The 15,243-nt window shown below is 39.4% G+C and overlaps 1 protein-coding gene across 1 annotated transcript; it reads left to right on the forward strand.

The window, feature by feature from the left end:
* Positions 1-506: 506 nt before the first annotated feature.
* On the forward strand, positions 507-9,956 carry LOC129245900 (odorant receptor 47b). The gene is made up of 6 exons (XM_054884336.1): positions 507-721; positions 822-993; positions 4,768-5,315; positions 9,404-9,608; positions 9,663-9,821; positions 9,878-9,956. Exons 1-6 carry the CDS (start codon positions 531-533, stop codon positions 9,929-9,931), a joined length of 1,329 nt encoding a protein of 442 aa, XP_054740311.1. The 5' UTR covers positions 507-530; the 3' UTR covers positions 9,932-9,956.
* The last annotated feature ends 5,287 nt before the right edge of the window (positions 9,957-15,243 follow it).

Here is a 15,243-nt window from a genome sequence, read left to right on the forward strand (position 1 = left end):
AAAAACCATGAAGCGCCTCCTTAGAAAATTAAATTGCAAATATAGTCCTCATCAGTTATATTTCGCCATTATTTATTTCCAACTCCTACGGAAAATTTTTATACTCTGCCGCTGTCAAATCTTGCCATCAGCCACATGGCGGTCACCTCCCATTCTCATTAGAAATTCCGCGCTGAAACTGCAGGTGTGCATCAAGACTAATTGAGACGTGTGGCATACGGCATGCGGCATGCGGCAAAATATTTATGCTAATTTATGGTCGTTACCACAGGAAATTACGCAAGGCAAATACCAACAAAATGGTTCCATTAGAATGCGGTATAAAAAGCGAAGACGCATATTGGAATGGCCAAGCGCCTAGGAGACCAACAGGTTCGTCGTGTTTGCGAGTGTAGTATTCGTTCATCGTGCCTAGTCACCAAAGCTTCATTCAAACCGTTGTATTGTATCGCCCAATTAGCCATTTGGCATCGTCTGACCACCGCGAAGTGTTTTATTAACTGCTGATAACAGCCGCAAGCGTAGTCACGATGATCCTGATCTCTAAGGAAGTAACCACCAGTAACACCATTTCCAACCATAATTTTCAACTGAAAGACACCGCAAGCATTGCACAAACCATTTTGGCGCCATTCCGGGTGTTGAAAGCGATGTGGCGGAGCGGTGGTGATGCAGACCATCCAATGCACACTTGCCTGTACTATGTTCGCGCCTATATTCGGTAAGGGGGAAGCGACGCAGTGGGCTACAGAGTGACAACTAAGAAATATGCTCAATTATTGCGTACTGCTCTTCTGTTTTTTTTTCGAATTTCGTTCTAGGCTACTTGGGCTTTGGCCAGCACCGCGCACTGCGGAACAACCGCTTTACTATGCGTATAATATGCTAATTATGACGCTTTTCGGTGTCTTTGTGGCGACCATAACTTGCGATCTTTATGAGGCGAGCGCCGATTTTGTGCTGTTGGGCGAAGACCTGGTGGTCGCTCTGGGTGTAAGTATGCGTGGCAGGACACTTAGTAAGTAATTACTCAATGGCTCCATTTACACCATTTCTGTGCGTTAGCAGTTGAGGTTTGATTGCTTCATTGGAGTGAGTGGACAGTAATGAATGATTTGGTGTGAATACTTTTATGGTGCAGAAACAATTATTGTGGGAAGCGGACCAAAAGATCAGTGTACTGCAGGACTGCTCTCTGTGAGCAGTCCGAAGGTAAAGGGATGTAGTATAGAGTGCCAACACTTTGCTATGCGTTTTTATTTATCGAGTTCCGAGATGAGCCGATATGGTCCTATGCATTTTATATTAGTTTGACGGAGTCATGGGAGAAGCATTAAACTTTTTCCATTATTTTATTGTATAAGGCAGTTAGTTTTTATTGTACCTCTGATGTGTTCTATTTTGCTTGACGGCGAACCTATATTTGAAGGCTTCTAATGAATTCGGCCGCCATAGCCGTATGGGTTGATGCGTGACTCCCATTCGGGTGTGCGTATTATATTATCGAATCTCCGCAAAATGATGGAAAGGGTAATAGCGGTCGCCCCTTTGGCAGGCAATGGCAAGCCTCCGATTGTACTTTAGCCATAAAAAACTCCTCATAAATAATATATGCCGTTTGGCGTCGGCTTAAAACTGTTGGTTCCTCTATTTATGGAACAACAGCAAGACGCACTTCACAAATAGGGGGAGCCGCTCGGCCAAATACATAATAGAAGTATACGCGCCATTTATTTATTTATTTTTAATGAATTTGATAACTTATTTAAGCTTTTTGTTCCATTTCAGCAATGCATTTAGAGCCACGCTACCTAGGTGAGCGGATGTCCGCCTTGCAAAGCCTGCACAGTCGCAAAGGATATGCTCTGATGTTTCTCTAAAAATGACTGACGTTAGTTTCTGCTAGTCTTAGTTTTCTGTGTTGGTAACGAAGACTACAGTGCACCCTATAGTATCCAAAGAGAGTTCGTATCGTTCCTCTGTACCCAGATTTGGAAGCCCACTTGACGCTCTTCTCGAAGGAAAGATACATTGTTTTACCTGCCTCTGCCCTGGACTTGCCATCCAGTGTCGCATAAACTCTTGTCTTACTAGTCGTTAAAAGAGGCCGAGGCCGGTGAGTCCACAAAATCTGTTTTGATGTATGCTTTCCACATAGTTTTTCGTGTCCTCGTACCCATATCATATCGCAACGAGTTTGGATGTTATGTGAAACTGTAGTGCAAATAAGGCTGCGCAAATGCACCCGCACCGGTCCTACTATACCCAAGCTTCGAGCAATTTTTTGACCAGATTTCTGAGCCAGATTGAGTGTATGGGGCACCTGTCTCCCCAAGACCTAAAATACCTTTAGCGCAGGACTTATAGGACCACGCAATTAATTTTATTTAGCAACACTTTTTCTTAACTCCTGTCCTTCTGATGGCACATAGCGACTCTCCAAAGCGCTTCCAACGGTCACGATCCTTCGCGATGACTTTGGCTTCTTTGAAAGGTTTTCCTGCAGCCTTAAGTTCTTTTTCGAGAGCTCTTTTCCATGTGTACCTTGGGCATCCTTTTTTCCTATTGCCTTGCGGGTTCAAATCGAGTGCTTGCCTGCGTATTTCATTATTTCAGTCTGGATGGGTAACTACTTACAATTCGTCCAAAACTCTCTGATGTTGATTGTTCTGGGCCACGGAATCCGCAATAATCGTCTCAAACATTTGTTGATAAAAACTTGCAACTTATTTCAGAGCAAGTCTGTCTTGAGCCGGATGTCATGCAAAAGGAGCGATTTTACATTTGGGTCTAAAATACGGAAATCGATGTAGAATTCCATATTTCGCTCAGTTGAGCAACGGGGGCCATGCAATGACGCTGCGGTATTGTGTAGGAATTTGATCGGGAGATCCATATGTCCTTTGCAATTTTCGATCCTTTGGTTATAAATGTTGTTAGGTCTTAGTGCACCTACCCTAGGTAGGGGTAGGTCTCTCTATCTCTATCCTGCATGAGCACTACGTGCAATTTTATATAAACTCTAAATCCAGATAGCTTTTATGAGAAAGTTTTTTCCAAGATGTGTTCTGCGGTGAGCCATTTCTATAGAATGATCACAGCGCACAGGATCGCCGGGGGTCAACTCATCCATGGTAGTAACCCACAAATCCATTCGACTCTTAATTAAAAAACAAAAACCTTTAATTAGCTCAAAAGGCTTTTGGCATTTTATTTTTATTTATTTTTAATTTTAATTTATTCTTTTTTCGAGCTTCGCCCAAGTATCCTCTGGATAGCTCACGAACATCCATTTGTAAGAAGGCGAATCAACCCAGGATATCTGGTTGCCGGCTGGGCTTGGGACAAGCCACAGCTAAAATCGCATAAGTGGTTATCGCGCCAATCAAGAAGAAGAAGGAGCATTCATGACATTTTTAATCCCTTTCAATAGTTGGCCGCAACTGCACCGTAATTCTTCTAACCACAAACACCAACTTTGCATGGCTCCCGGAGGACTTCGGTCGGTCGTTCGGTGTCTCGTCAGTAACTTTAGTAATGTTGGCTTACAATACCTCAATCGAAGCTGGTTTCTCCACAAAGCTTTTAGATTTTACATACCCCCACAAATAAAAGTCAAAAGGTGGGATATCACGCGATCTTGGTGGCCAAACGACCGGTCCGCGACGAGAGATACATCACTCACCGAAACGACGACGCAATAAATCCATTGTTTCACAGGCTGTATGGCAAGCAGTGCCGCCTTGTTGGAATCAAATTCTGTGTAGATCACGGACTTCAATTTCCAGCATCAAAAAATCGTTTATCATGGCGCGATAGCACTCGCCATTCTCTGCTATATTGGCGTTAGCCTCGTCTTTGTAGAAATATGGGCCCATGATTCCTTCAGCCCATAGACCGCACCAAACGGTTGTTTACAATGGATGTAATGGCTGTTGTTGAATGGCTTCGGGTTGTTCTTCAGTTCAAATAAAGGAATTTTGCTGAGGCGTAAGTTTCCATGATAAAATGTCAATGAATACTGAAAAAAATTATGTATTTGGTTTGACAGTAGTCACTTGTGATCTGAAAAAACCCCTATTATAAAAGGTACAATCTGATCATCCTTTTTAATAGAATTTAATTCCCCCCCGCTTTTCCACTTGCCAATGCTTTTCTAACTGGATTATAGCAGAGGTCGCTCATGAATCAGATAGAGAGAGCATAAGTTGCATGATCTGTGAGCTTTTTGGGATATTTGGGTAGGTGAGATATGTAGTGAAATTGACTCTCGGACAAAATTTGACTAACAGACAAAATGTCTGTATGCAATGTATTATGGACAAGTTTCGATAAATTGAACTAGGCAAGTCCCAATAAATTCTATACCACTTCGGTGAGACTTTATAAATACCTAATTCAATTTCGTGTAGATTTAGGTTCCTGGCTTTGTTTCTGTGCTCACTAATGAAGAACACCTGCACTTCAGTACAAGGAGGGTAAGCCACAAATATCCGTAGGGCTTCTCCCCTTAGTATGTCGAGATCCATTCGAAATTAGTAAGAGTTCCACTTGCCATTGTGTTCAAAGCTTACTTGTATCTGCACCACTCGTGAATCTACTTGAGCTCCTTGTCTACACAAGGGAGGCAATATTGGTATATCCTGATGTGACTAGTCTCGACAAAGATTCCCAATACATCGCATAGTGCACACTTCATTAGCTCTCTTAAGTATGAATCTCAAGCGTTATAAAGCTAAACTTGATTTAACTTTTTTTGTATTTCAGCTATACTTGATTCTCTTCAAAATGATGCTCTTTCGCTTCAGAAAGGCGGAAATCGTCAGTATAGTTGAGGAATTCGATAATCTCCATGGTAAATATGTGCATGCTCCGACGCATATCTGTAGCAATCGACGCATACGCGAATGGCAGCGCAGCTTCTTCATCGGTGAAATGTTTTTGGTCTATGGTTTTCTCATTCTAAGCCTACTACTTTTAGCGGCTATGAGCTTACAACCACTTTTCTCACACCAAGAATTGCCTTTCAGATCGAAATTCCCTTTTGGACTAAACAAGCCCGAGAAGCATCCCATCGCTTTCCTGTGCATTTATGCTTTTCAATGTTTTTGTTGTTGTTACATGTTGGTTTCCATAGTGGCCATGGATTCGCTAACTGGCAGTTGCTTCAATCAGATAACCTTGAATTTGCGTATTTTGTGCGAGAACATTCGATATTTGGGGGCTGATGCTGGCGGCAATTGTTTCTCGACATCGGAAGGGATTGTGTGGCGTGAGTTGAGAGTAGCTGTGGAATTTCACCAGAAAATTATTGGGTAAGTGTTAATGGTATTTATGTGTATTTGATAGAGAAAATGTCTTGCATTTTATGTATAGAATTATAATTATAAATTAAGTGAGTCGAGCCTCGATTTGTGGAGGTTATAACGGCACATGATTTTCCAGATGATTTAACTGTTGATAGCATTTTTTTAGAAAAACTTAAAATTCCATATGTTTTTAACAAAATTTACATATTTTGGTCATAATTACTTCGACGGACCCATTCCGTGGTCTAAGTGGCATCGTTGCCTCTATGTGCGATGCGGCTGCCAAACCTACGTAAAACCTAGATAAGATAAGAGTTTATTAAGTAGAAAACGTTACAAAATTTATGTTATCGCACAATTTACAGAATATGATATAAATCTTAATTCTACATCATTATATTTGTATATTTATCACAGGTTTGGTTTTTTAACCGATTTTTTCTTTTTTTCGAAGGAAAAACCTACTATGAAAAACCTCCGCTATACATCTTACAAGCTAGGGTTAATCTGTACGCATTTAAGTACCAGGGCCTAATTGAACATTAAGAAAGTTCAGTTATTAGTAGATTGTCCGAAAAACTGGAACGAATTTTGAATCTTTTAGTCAAATTTTGTATTTGATCTGACAAAATCTTAGTTTTTGATTCATCATGAAGCTTTCTGGTGGAGAAATGCCATGGGAGTCGAAAATAAACTAGAAATACCTTAAAATATTTTTCAATAGAAAGTAAAGCATTTGCTTCAGCGCGCACCGAGGAGAAGTTGGAGAGTGTTGTACGCGATATGATACCGGTACTTTCATAAGTATGTAATTTTCCGGATCCGGATGTTACTTAGGGCTCTCATCATGTCCGTCCTAATGTAAGGCTCGGAAGCTTGGACGATGACAACATCTGATGAGGCGTCTCTTGGAGTGTTTGCGAGGAAGATCCTGCGCAAGATCTTTGGACCTTTGTACGTTGGTCACACAGACGATGGAACGATAAGCTGTATGAGCTTTACATAGACATAGCGCAGTTAATAAAGATCCAACACCAGCTCCTGCAGATTTTGCTGCGAAGATGAGGAATCTATAGAACATCTCATCATCGAATGTCCGGGGTTGACGCATAGAAGGAAAAGGTTTTTAAACAAGTTCATGCGCTTACAGATGAAGACCTTCAATCACTCCCTCAGAAGGAGCTGGTACAATTGTAAAGCATACTTAATAGTCAATAGACAGCTTAGGGTACACAATAGATCAATATGGTCGCAGTGATAAAGGGCCATACCTTAACCCTTTACTACCATTAACCATTAACCATTAAAGATCCAGCGGCTACGTTGGCTGGGCCATGTTGTTCGAATGAATTCAAACGCTCTGGCTCTGCAAGTATTCGATGCGGTATCGACTGATGGTAGCAGGAGAAGATGAAGGCCTTCTCTGCGTTGGAAAGATCAGGTGGATAAGGAATTGATTTCACTTGGTGTGTCTTGGTGAAGAAGAAGAAATATGATTCTTAGCAGAAGACACTAAGTCCTTCTACGGTACAGGACAGATTGCTACGGTATTCTTAACTGAAGTCTTTGCCCACTTGAACATACTGGCTAATTGAGAGAAAGTGGCGGGTTAGTAGTATTGAAAATTGTGGTGACAGTTAAGCTGCACTAAAAGCTCTTGCTAACCCACATTGCTCTTCGAAATTAGTCGCTAAATGTAAGACAAATAAAAAGCAATTGTTTCAAGACACATCAAGATTTATCTTATTTAGTTCCCTGGACATTGCGTTTTACAGGAAACGAGTTAGCTGATAAACTGGCTAATGAAGACTCTGAAAGCATATAAGTGAACTCTTTCTAAGAGTGAATTATGCATCGATTCAGCTAGGGATTGGCGACTTCATGCGGTCTACTCATAGAAGACGTTGGTCTGAGTTGGGCTCCCGCAGAGTAGTCAAGAGCTTTGTGAAAGAACTAAACAGGAAATTAGCGACCTTTCTCCTAAATCTTACCAGGAGAGACCTGAGAGTACTGGTGTGTGTTATCACAGGGCACAACCATGGTAGTCATTAACGACCCAATATGCATATCCTGTCGTGAGAAGGAAGACACTGCAGAGCATTTTCTCTGTAGCTGTCCGACGTTCACTAGAACAAAACTTAGGATGTTGGAGCGAAATATCTACGGAGTATGCATAAAGTTCATACTCTTCCTCTTCCAAATCTCGTAAGATTCATCAATGAATCCAAAAGATTTGCGGAAGAGTGACCTCCTACCAATTTTTCCCGTCTTACCATTCCTATTTTATCTATTCTGCCTTTGTATTCTTTCCACTGTAATCCATCCAAGTGCAGTACAATGGTATTTCCGGCCGAGTGCTTGGTCTTGTTCAACTCCCTCACAAATCGAATCTAGTCTAATTTTCCGAACGCTTGGCAGACTTGTCAGACGATCAAATAATGGATAACCTAACTGTTCCAGCCGTGCTTTGAAGCAATTCTTGGGAAATAAAAAATGAAGATTCATTCACCTTAAATGATGTTAAGCGGACGGGCAAGGCCTATGAAGGCATGTCTTAGATTGAAGTGATTTCGACCTTAGTTAGAGCATCAGTTATATAGTCAGAATACCTCCATGAATATGGCTAAAGATCTCTATCAAGCGTTACGGTCGCTTGCACCCAGCTGCATGCCCTTTGATTAAATTTTTTCCATTACTGTTGCCAATGATCGTTGAATAAGCATAGCTCTGCAACCTTCCCTATCTTTGGAAGTGACTTTTCATCATCTCATGAAAATAGAACTCCCTCAAAATAGAACTCCCTTTAGTACGTACAGAGCTGCCGATCTTCAGCTGCTAGCATTTTGTTTGCTGAGAAAACCAACGAGTTGACTGAAAATCGTCCCGTCATTTGATAAGTTTCTCCCATGAATTTGAGCTTCAGCTCGAGTTCTAACCCTTAAATGAAAGGCGGGGATAAAGTGGATGGACGGAAGTTTGTCTTCAGTTTCAAAGCCGAGATATTTCTTCGAAATTTAATCAGGACAGTATGCGAAATGTTCAGTAGCAGAGGTACATACGACTCTACGGTCATTGGCCCTATTCCAGTTACATTCCTTGTGTTTGGGTAATGCCTCTTTCGCTTTAACGATAAACTTGCGATGGCTCCCAAAATAGATTCAGCGAAAAGCGTTTCGTCAGCGGAGAAGAGCTGTGACAAAGAGTGACACCGCAAAGAATTATTAAAAAATAAACTTAGTTGTGCACTGGGCCCACCTTGCCTATACATTTGGTATGCGTTGACCGTCTTTCCAAGCTCAAACCAATTTGCAAGTATTTTTGTTTTAATTTAATTTTTCAAGTTGGTCGGACGCCAATACGAACTGAGCTCCAACTTTGTTTTGGTTCAAAAGGGAGTAAGGCAGTAAGGGAATAGAGGGAAATGAGTGAGTTGACGAGCTCGCTAAGGCAGGTATCCGTTTGCCTGGGATGAGTACGCCGAACAGATATCCCTCACTCCCAGCTTTGAAGACGAAAATAGACGAGGTATTATCTCTGGAAGTGTAGTCCGTAAAGGAAGCCTCGACCTCCCACAAGATTGCCAAAATGATGCTGCGAAAATAACTTACTTTATTCTATCGCACCCAAGGAAGAATGGAAAATATTGGTTGGAGTACTGACGGGCCATTGTCTTATTCCGTATCACGCAGCTAAAATGGGTTTGGTCCAGAACGACGCGTGTAACTTATGCGAAGAAGAATGGGGTACGCTATAACACCTCCTTTGTCGCTGCTCTGCTCTAAACAGAACTCATTGCAACTGCCTGGGATCAGTATACTTTTCAGCTTTGAAGGATGTCACTGACAAAAGTTTAAACTGTTTATTAAAACTCCCCAAGCCATGTAACACGAACTAAGTTTAACACGACTCCAACATCACTGGTAACACTACGGACCTTTGTGGTCTAGATGAGATCTATTAAGAGCAGCCAGTTATTCTAACCTGTTTTGGTATTCCACGTTCTAGCTAATAATGCTGGAAATTCTAAATGCCCTATTGACTATTTCTGGTAAGCCGTTTTTTTCTCATCTTTTGCATTCTCTAACTCATTTCAGACTGATCAACCGCCTCAATCAGGTTTTCTATTGGAATTACATCCCACAAATGGGCGCAAGCACTTTTATGATTTGCCTGACAGCCTTTGAGGCTCTCTTGGCACAAGACCAGCCCATGGTTGCCTTGAAGTTCCAGATGTATATGTTCTCTGCTTTTATGCAGCTCTTCTACTGGTGCTCGATGGGCAACAGGACTTACTACGATGTGCGCATAGTGGCGTTTGAAGCAATAAATTTACTCACTTTTTCCAATTTGCAGTCAATGGAAGTGGCCACAGCAGCCTATGAGGTACACGCGTGGTACGATCACTCGCCGCGCCTCCAACGCAATCTGATGTTCATTATTAAACGCGCTCAGAAACCTTTAGAGTTTCGGGCGAAACCTTTATTTGGCTTCACATTTGCATCATTTACGAGTGTAAAGAAAATTTGCGACGCTAATACAAATTCTATGACTTTTACGATTACTTTCAGATTCTGAGCACCTCCTATTCCTATTTCGCTTTGCTGCGCACAATGAGTGATTAATGGAGTGATGATTCTTAATATATGCGACGAAGAGGAAATCAGATTGGGGATGTGATAGAAAGAGCTTAATGCCTAAATTGAAGCACCAGGAGCACAAAAGCGCCAGTTGCACATAATCACACCCTATCGTGGATCAAATGTAGTGAACACTTATTCTTTACACATTTTAAGCTCACACCGTTTAGAATGATTTCATTAAGCTAATAATGACAGGTGTCTCAATTGAGGATCTACTTAATAACTTAAGCCGCAATTAGTGGTGCCGTGGCCATAACGCCATAGCCGTAACAATAACCATAGCTGCAACACTACAGCATTTGTCGATTAGTCACGCCGTAACCATAAACAGCTGATATTGAAGTAGAAGTGGCAACATTTACATTTTGCTCAAAACGGTTTTCCAATAAGAGATGTTATTTTGATAAAAGATCAATGGTTTTGTTGCTTATGTGGCACGTAGCGCCGTCTTGTTAAAATTAAACGTTGTCCAGATCAATACCATCCAATTTCGGCCATAAAAACTCGTTAATCAACTCTCGATAGCGCAATTCATTCACCGTAACTGTTGCTCCAGCTTTATTTTCGAAAAAGTGATGTCCAATGACTCCGCCGGACCATAAACCTCACCAAACAGTCAGACGTTGATGATAGAGAGGCAGTTTCAATAATAACTCTTGGATTTTCTGAGCCCCAGTTCTGACAATTTTGCTTGTTGACGAAGACACCGTGGTGGAAATGGGCCTCATCACTCAAGATGTTTTTTCGATGGAATTTCGGATCATTTTCATGCATTTCGACGACCCAATCAGCAAAGACGCGACGTTGTTGATGATCGGTCCTTGTGTTAACTGGACTTCTTGGCCTTAAGACCCAAAACTTTATGCAAAATACGGTGTAATGACGTCGGTGGAATGCCTAATTCCAAAGAACGACGAGGGATGGACAAACCTGGGTTTTCTTCAACACTTTCGACAACAACAGCAATATTTTCGGCTGTTCTTGAGCGACGTGCACGGGTTTTATTCTTCACATCACTAACTTGTCCCAACAGCTCGAATTTTTTCACAAATTTCTGTATTGCGGTCCGGCAAGGTGCTTCACGATGACCCAAAAATGTTCGAGTTTTACGAAGCGTCTCTGCCAAATGTTGACCATTTTTATAGTGAATTTTAATATATTCAGTGCGTTGTTTATCGTTCGATTTTCATTAATGGCGTAGTTTCTAATTGTCAAATATCAAAAAATGACAGCTTCAAAAGTGACATCTACCGAAATAGCGGGCTATGCAAAGTAACACCTGTTATTGGAAAACCCTTTATTATGTACCAGCATGTCGCGTTTTTGAGTAGTTGCAGTTTAATCCGTATTTTTATTTAATCCACTGGGTGTTAGTTTGCTAAAAAGCTACGTAAATCTTTTATAAAATCAAAATCAAAAAAAAGTTTAATATATTTACTTGAAATACTGTAAAAAAACCTTAGTGTTTTGCCTGTTAATATCGTTTGAGTTTACTAACATGCCAAAAATGTCAACACGAACAACGGCCTTAAACAAATTGTTACCATAAAGGAAGATGGTTTTCAATCACTTGAAGATCGCACGAAATATCTCAGAAGTCGCATAATATACAAATTATTCTGCGACTCCACTCATATTCTGCACCATTCTTCAAATTCGTTCACTGAATAAAAGAAGAAGACCACTTTCATATAAATCAACATTATGCGAGGTAAAAGAGCTCGCCGATAATTTAAACTTGAAGATATCTCCAATGAGAATACCTCAAACCAAGCTACCACCCTGGGCTCTAAAGTCTGAAAGCTTTATCGAAGATTTATGCTATTTACGTAAACAGTGCACAAACAACACAACATATCAGCAAAATTTCTGGACCATAGTGCACTCTCTGAAACGAAGTGGTTGGAATCTCCTTTTCACTGATGGCACCAAGCAAGTCAATGGCATCGCATTTGCTGTTACAAATGAAGCTGGGCAAACCCTTTCTCACGGACTACTACCGCAGGACGCCAATATCTTTGAAGCTGAATTACAAGGCATAATATCAGCATTAAATCTTGTAAAGATTAGACAAAAGGTTTTAATATGCACTGATAGCCAATCAGTGTTCACTGCTGCAAGAAACATTCGAATGGATGTAGGCCCAATATATCACATGCAACAATTGTTAATTAAGAAAGCGTCAAACACAAAACTAATGTGGATACCTGGACATTCGGGCATACTCGGCAATCATCATACTGACTATGCCGCAAATCTTGCCTTAAAATCGTGTTTGCGCTTTTATAACCCATTTAGTACAACAGCAATTAAAACTATATGCTCCAGAGCTTTAAAGTCTCAGCTGGATGCCAATATAATAAAAATGTCAAATTTTCTTAAAGCTATAAAAATATTTCAACTTATTTAGTCTTATAATCTTTATTTACTTACATTTACCATCACTTGACTAAGCCGATAGCCCTGGTAGCTAGAGCTTTTATCTTAGATTAATCTATAATTTTAATTATATTTTAATAAATAATAATAATAATAATAAATTGTTACCATCCCCGCAAACGCCTTCAGTGCAAAGTAAGTCTCTTAGCACCGAAGCATCAAGCGCTGCTCTCAATGCGTGGTTTGCGAAATTTCAGAGGCGGCTAGAGTCACAAAAGCTGAGCATCATTGATCAGCTAACGTTACGATTAAGATAATCCGAAGACCGATTCAGTGAGTTGTCAATAGATGTTATGAACTTGAAGTCGGCGGTTAAGCACATGGAAGAGCGCGTAAAAAAAAAGAGGTTGTCTGTAAAGTCGGTTTACTGACGATAGTTTAACGTGATAACGTAATAAGAAAATACTGATTGAATGGTTGCATTTTTTCAAAAGAAAATTTTAATTTTATTTGTTTGATAGATATTTTGTATGGATATAGAGAATGAGTTAACATTAACATAACATAATATATTGTACTTTAACATAACATAACATAACATAACATAACATAACATAACATAACATAACATAACATAACATAACATAACATAACATAACATAACATAACATAAAATAACATAACATAACATAACATAACATAACATAACATAACATAACATAACATAACATAACATAACATAACATAACATAACATAACATAACATAACATAACATAACATAACATAACATAACATAACATAACATAACATAACATAACATAACATAACATAACATAACATAACATAACATAACATAACATAACATAACATAACATAACATAACATAACATAACATAACATAACATAACATAACATAACATAACATAACATAACATAACATAACATAACATAACATAACATAACATAACATAACATAACATAACATAACATAACATAACATAACATAACATAACATAACAAACATAACATAACATAACATAACATAACATAACATAACAAAACATAACATAACATATCATAACATAACATGCTGTTCAAGCAAGGTAATGACATATGAGCAAGATAACAACGCATTTTTTGGTGCGTGCAGCCGGCTACATAGAATTATAAGACGTTATCACGTCAAAAAATAATAATAACATTAAAACAACAGGTATTATTAACAAACTTGGTTTTATTTTAAATTCTTCAAGTGAATCAAATTAATAATAATCAATAAGAAGGCATATGCAAATACAAATACGTGAATTTATATATGTACATATACGCATATACATACATATATACGCTCACTTAAGTAGGAGAGAGCAAGATGTCGAACGTTGCCGTTCGTTTGCTTTGTTCGTTCCGCGCTTTCGCTTGCAGTTCATTCAAGGTAACGGCAATGAGCACGGTAACGGCAATGAGCACGGTAACGGCAATGAGCAAGGTAACACTAATGAGCAAGGTAACGACACATTTTTTCGTGCGTGCAGCCTGTTAAATCGAATTATAAGACGTTATCACGTCAAAAAATGGAGCTGAAATGCGATAATGTAGGCAAATTGCGCAGCGAGGTATATACATACATACACTTACCGAACAATTAAATGTGCACGAGAATACTCGTAACACAATATCATCAGATGTGATTGTTAGTGGGTTGCCTACAAGAAAAGATGAGGACATTCGCAAAGATTCTCCAAGCTGAGCCAAACGCCTCAAGTAACACTAGCGCCTGTACGTTCTGCTTCCCGTTTACGCCCAAACAATAAAAACCCAACTCCTATTATAATCAAATTGAGCTCTGATCTGCAGATCTCTCTCGGCTGCTGAAAGCTGTAGCAAAATTCTTTAAAGATAAGAGACGGGCACTTTCTCGTAGTGATGTGAGTCTCAGTATTTAAGGGAAGCTATTTATCCACAAATGTCTTACGAGAGGAAATCGTGAACTAATTCGTTTGGCTATGCAGCATAAAAAGCAAAAAGTCTACCGTCAGTTTTCTCTGTTCGTGGGCAAGTGGTTGTTAGAGCTCGTCCCCAAACTGATGCTGTAATAGTAATTAACTGAAAAAACGAGTATGGAGAGCATTGCAGCTGCCAATATGTAAAAACAAAAACATTTAGTCTGCGTTAAGTTTATTCTCTTATTTGTCATTTATGTTTTCCAAATTCTTTGCTTTGCATTGTAAACATTTTTATTTTGATCTCATTCCTATCTATTTCATTAGTGCGACATAGATATAGCGCAGCGAATAAAGAACCAGCGGCTACGTTGGCTTGGCTCTGAAAGTATTCATTGCGGTACCAGCAGTAAGGTATCCTCTATGTCGGAAAGATCTGGTGGTGAACAACTTGGTTTCCCTTGGTGTTTCCAACTGGTGCCGATTAGCATGGGGCAATTTAAAGATATCTCAAAGATATCTCAAAGATTCATTAAAATTATTATTTCACGTTGTAAAAATTACATAAAAAAAGAGGACAAAAGGTACTTTTATCAAACCAAATGTCAAGTTTTTCTAGCCCATGGGTTTACTTACTAAGCTAAGACTTAATGATTAAAAATATAGAATTCCTCGCTGCATATTTTTACGATAATCCGTGTTAGTCCATACGTAAGGGAGTGGCTGTCCTAGAATCTAAAAAAACTTAAAACATATTGTGTATGAAATGTTGAGAAATTTTCTTAGACTTCACCCCTTCTAAATTCAAAATGTGTAAGCGTTTAAGCTCAACGACTGCAATTTTCATAAAAATTTCTTTGAGACAATGTTGGAGGAATTTCCATTTTCATATAGAAGAAAGTGTAAATTAGCAAAACTTTCATTATTTGGTAGTAATTGGCCACCTAAAGTATTGAAGTCGTTACTAAAAT

Source organism: Anastrepha obliqua, chromosome 4 (assembly GCF_027943255.1).
Source record: "Anastrepha obliqua isolate idAnaObli1 chromosome 4, idAnaObli1_1.0, whole genome shotgun sequence".
NCBI classification, from domain to species: Eukaryota; Metazoa; Arthropoda; class Insecta; order Diptera; family Tephritidae; genus Anastrepha; species Anastrepha obliqua.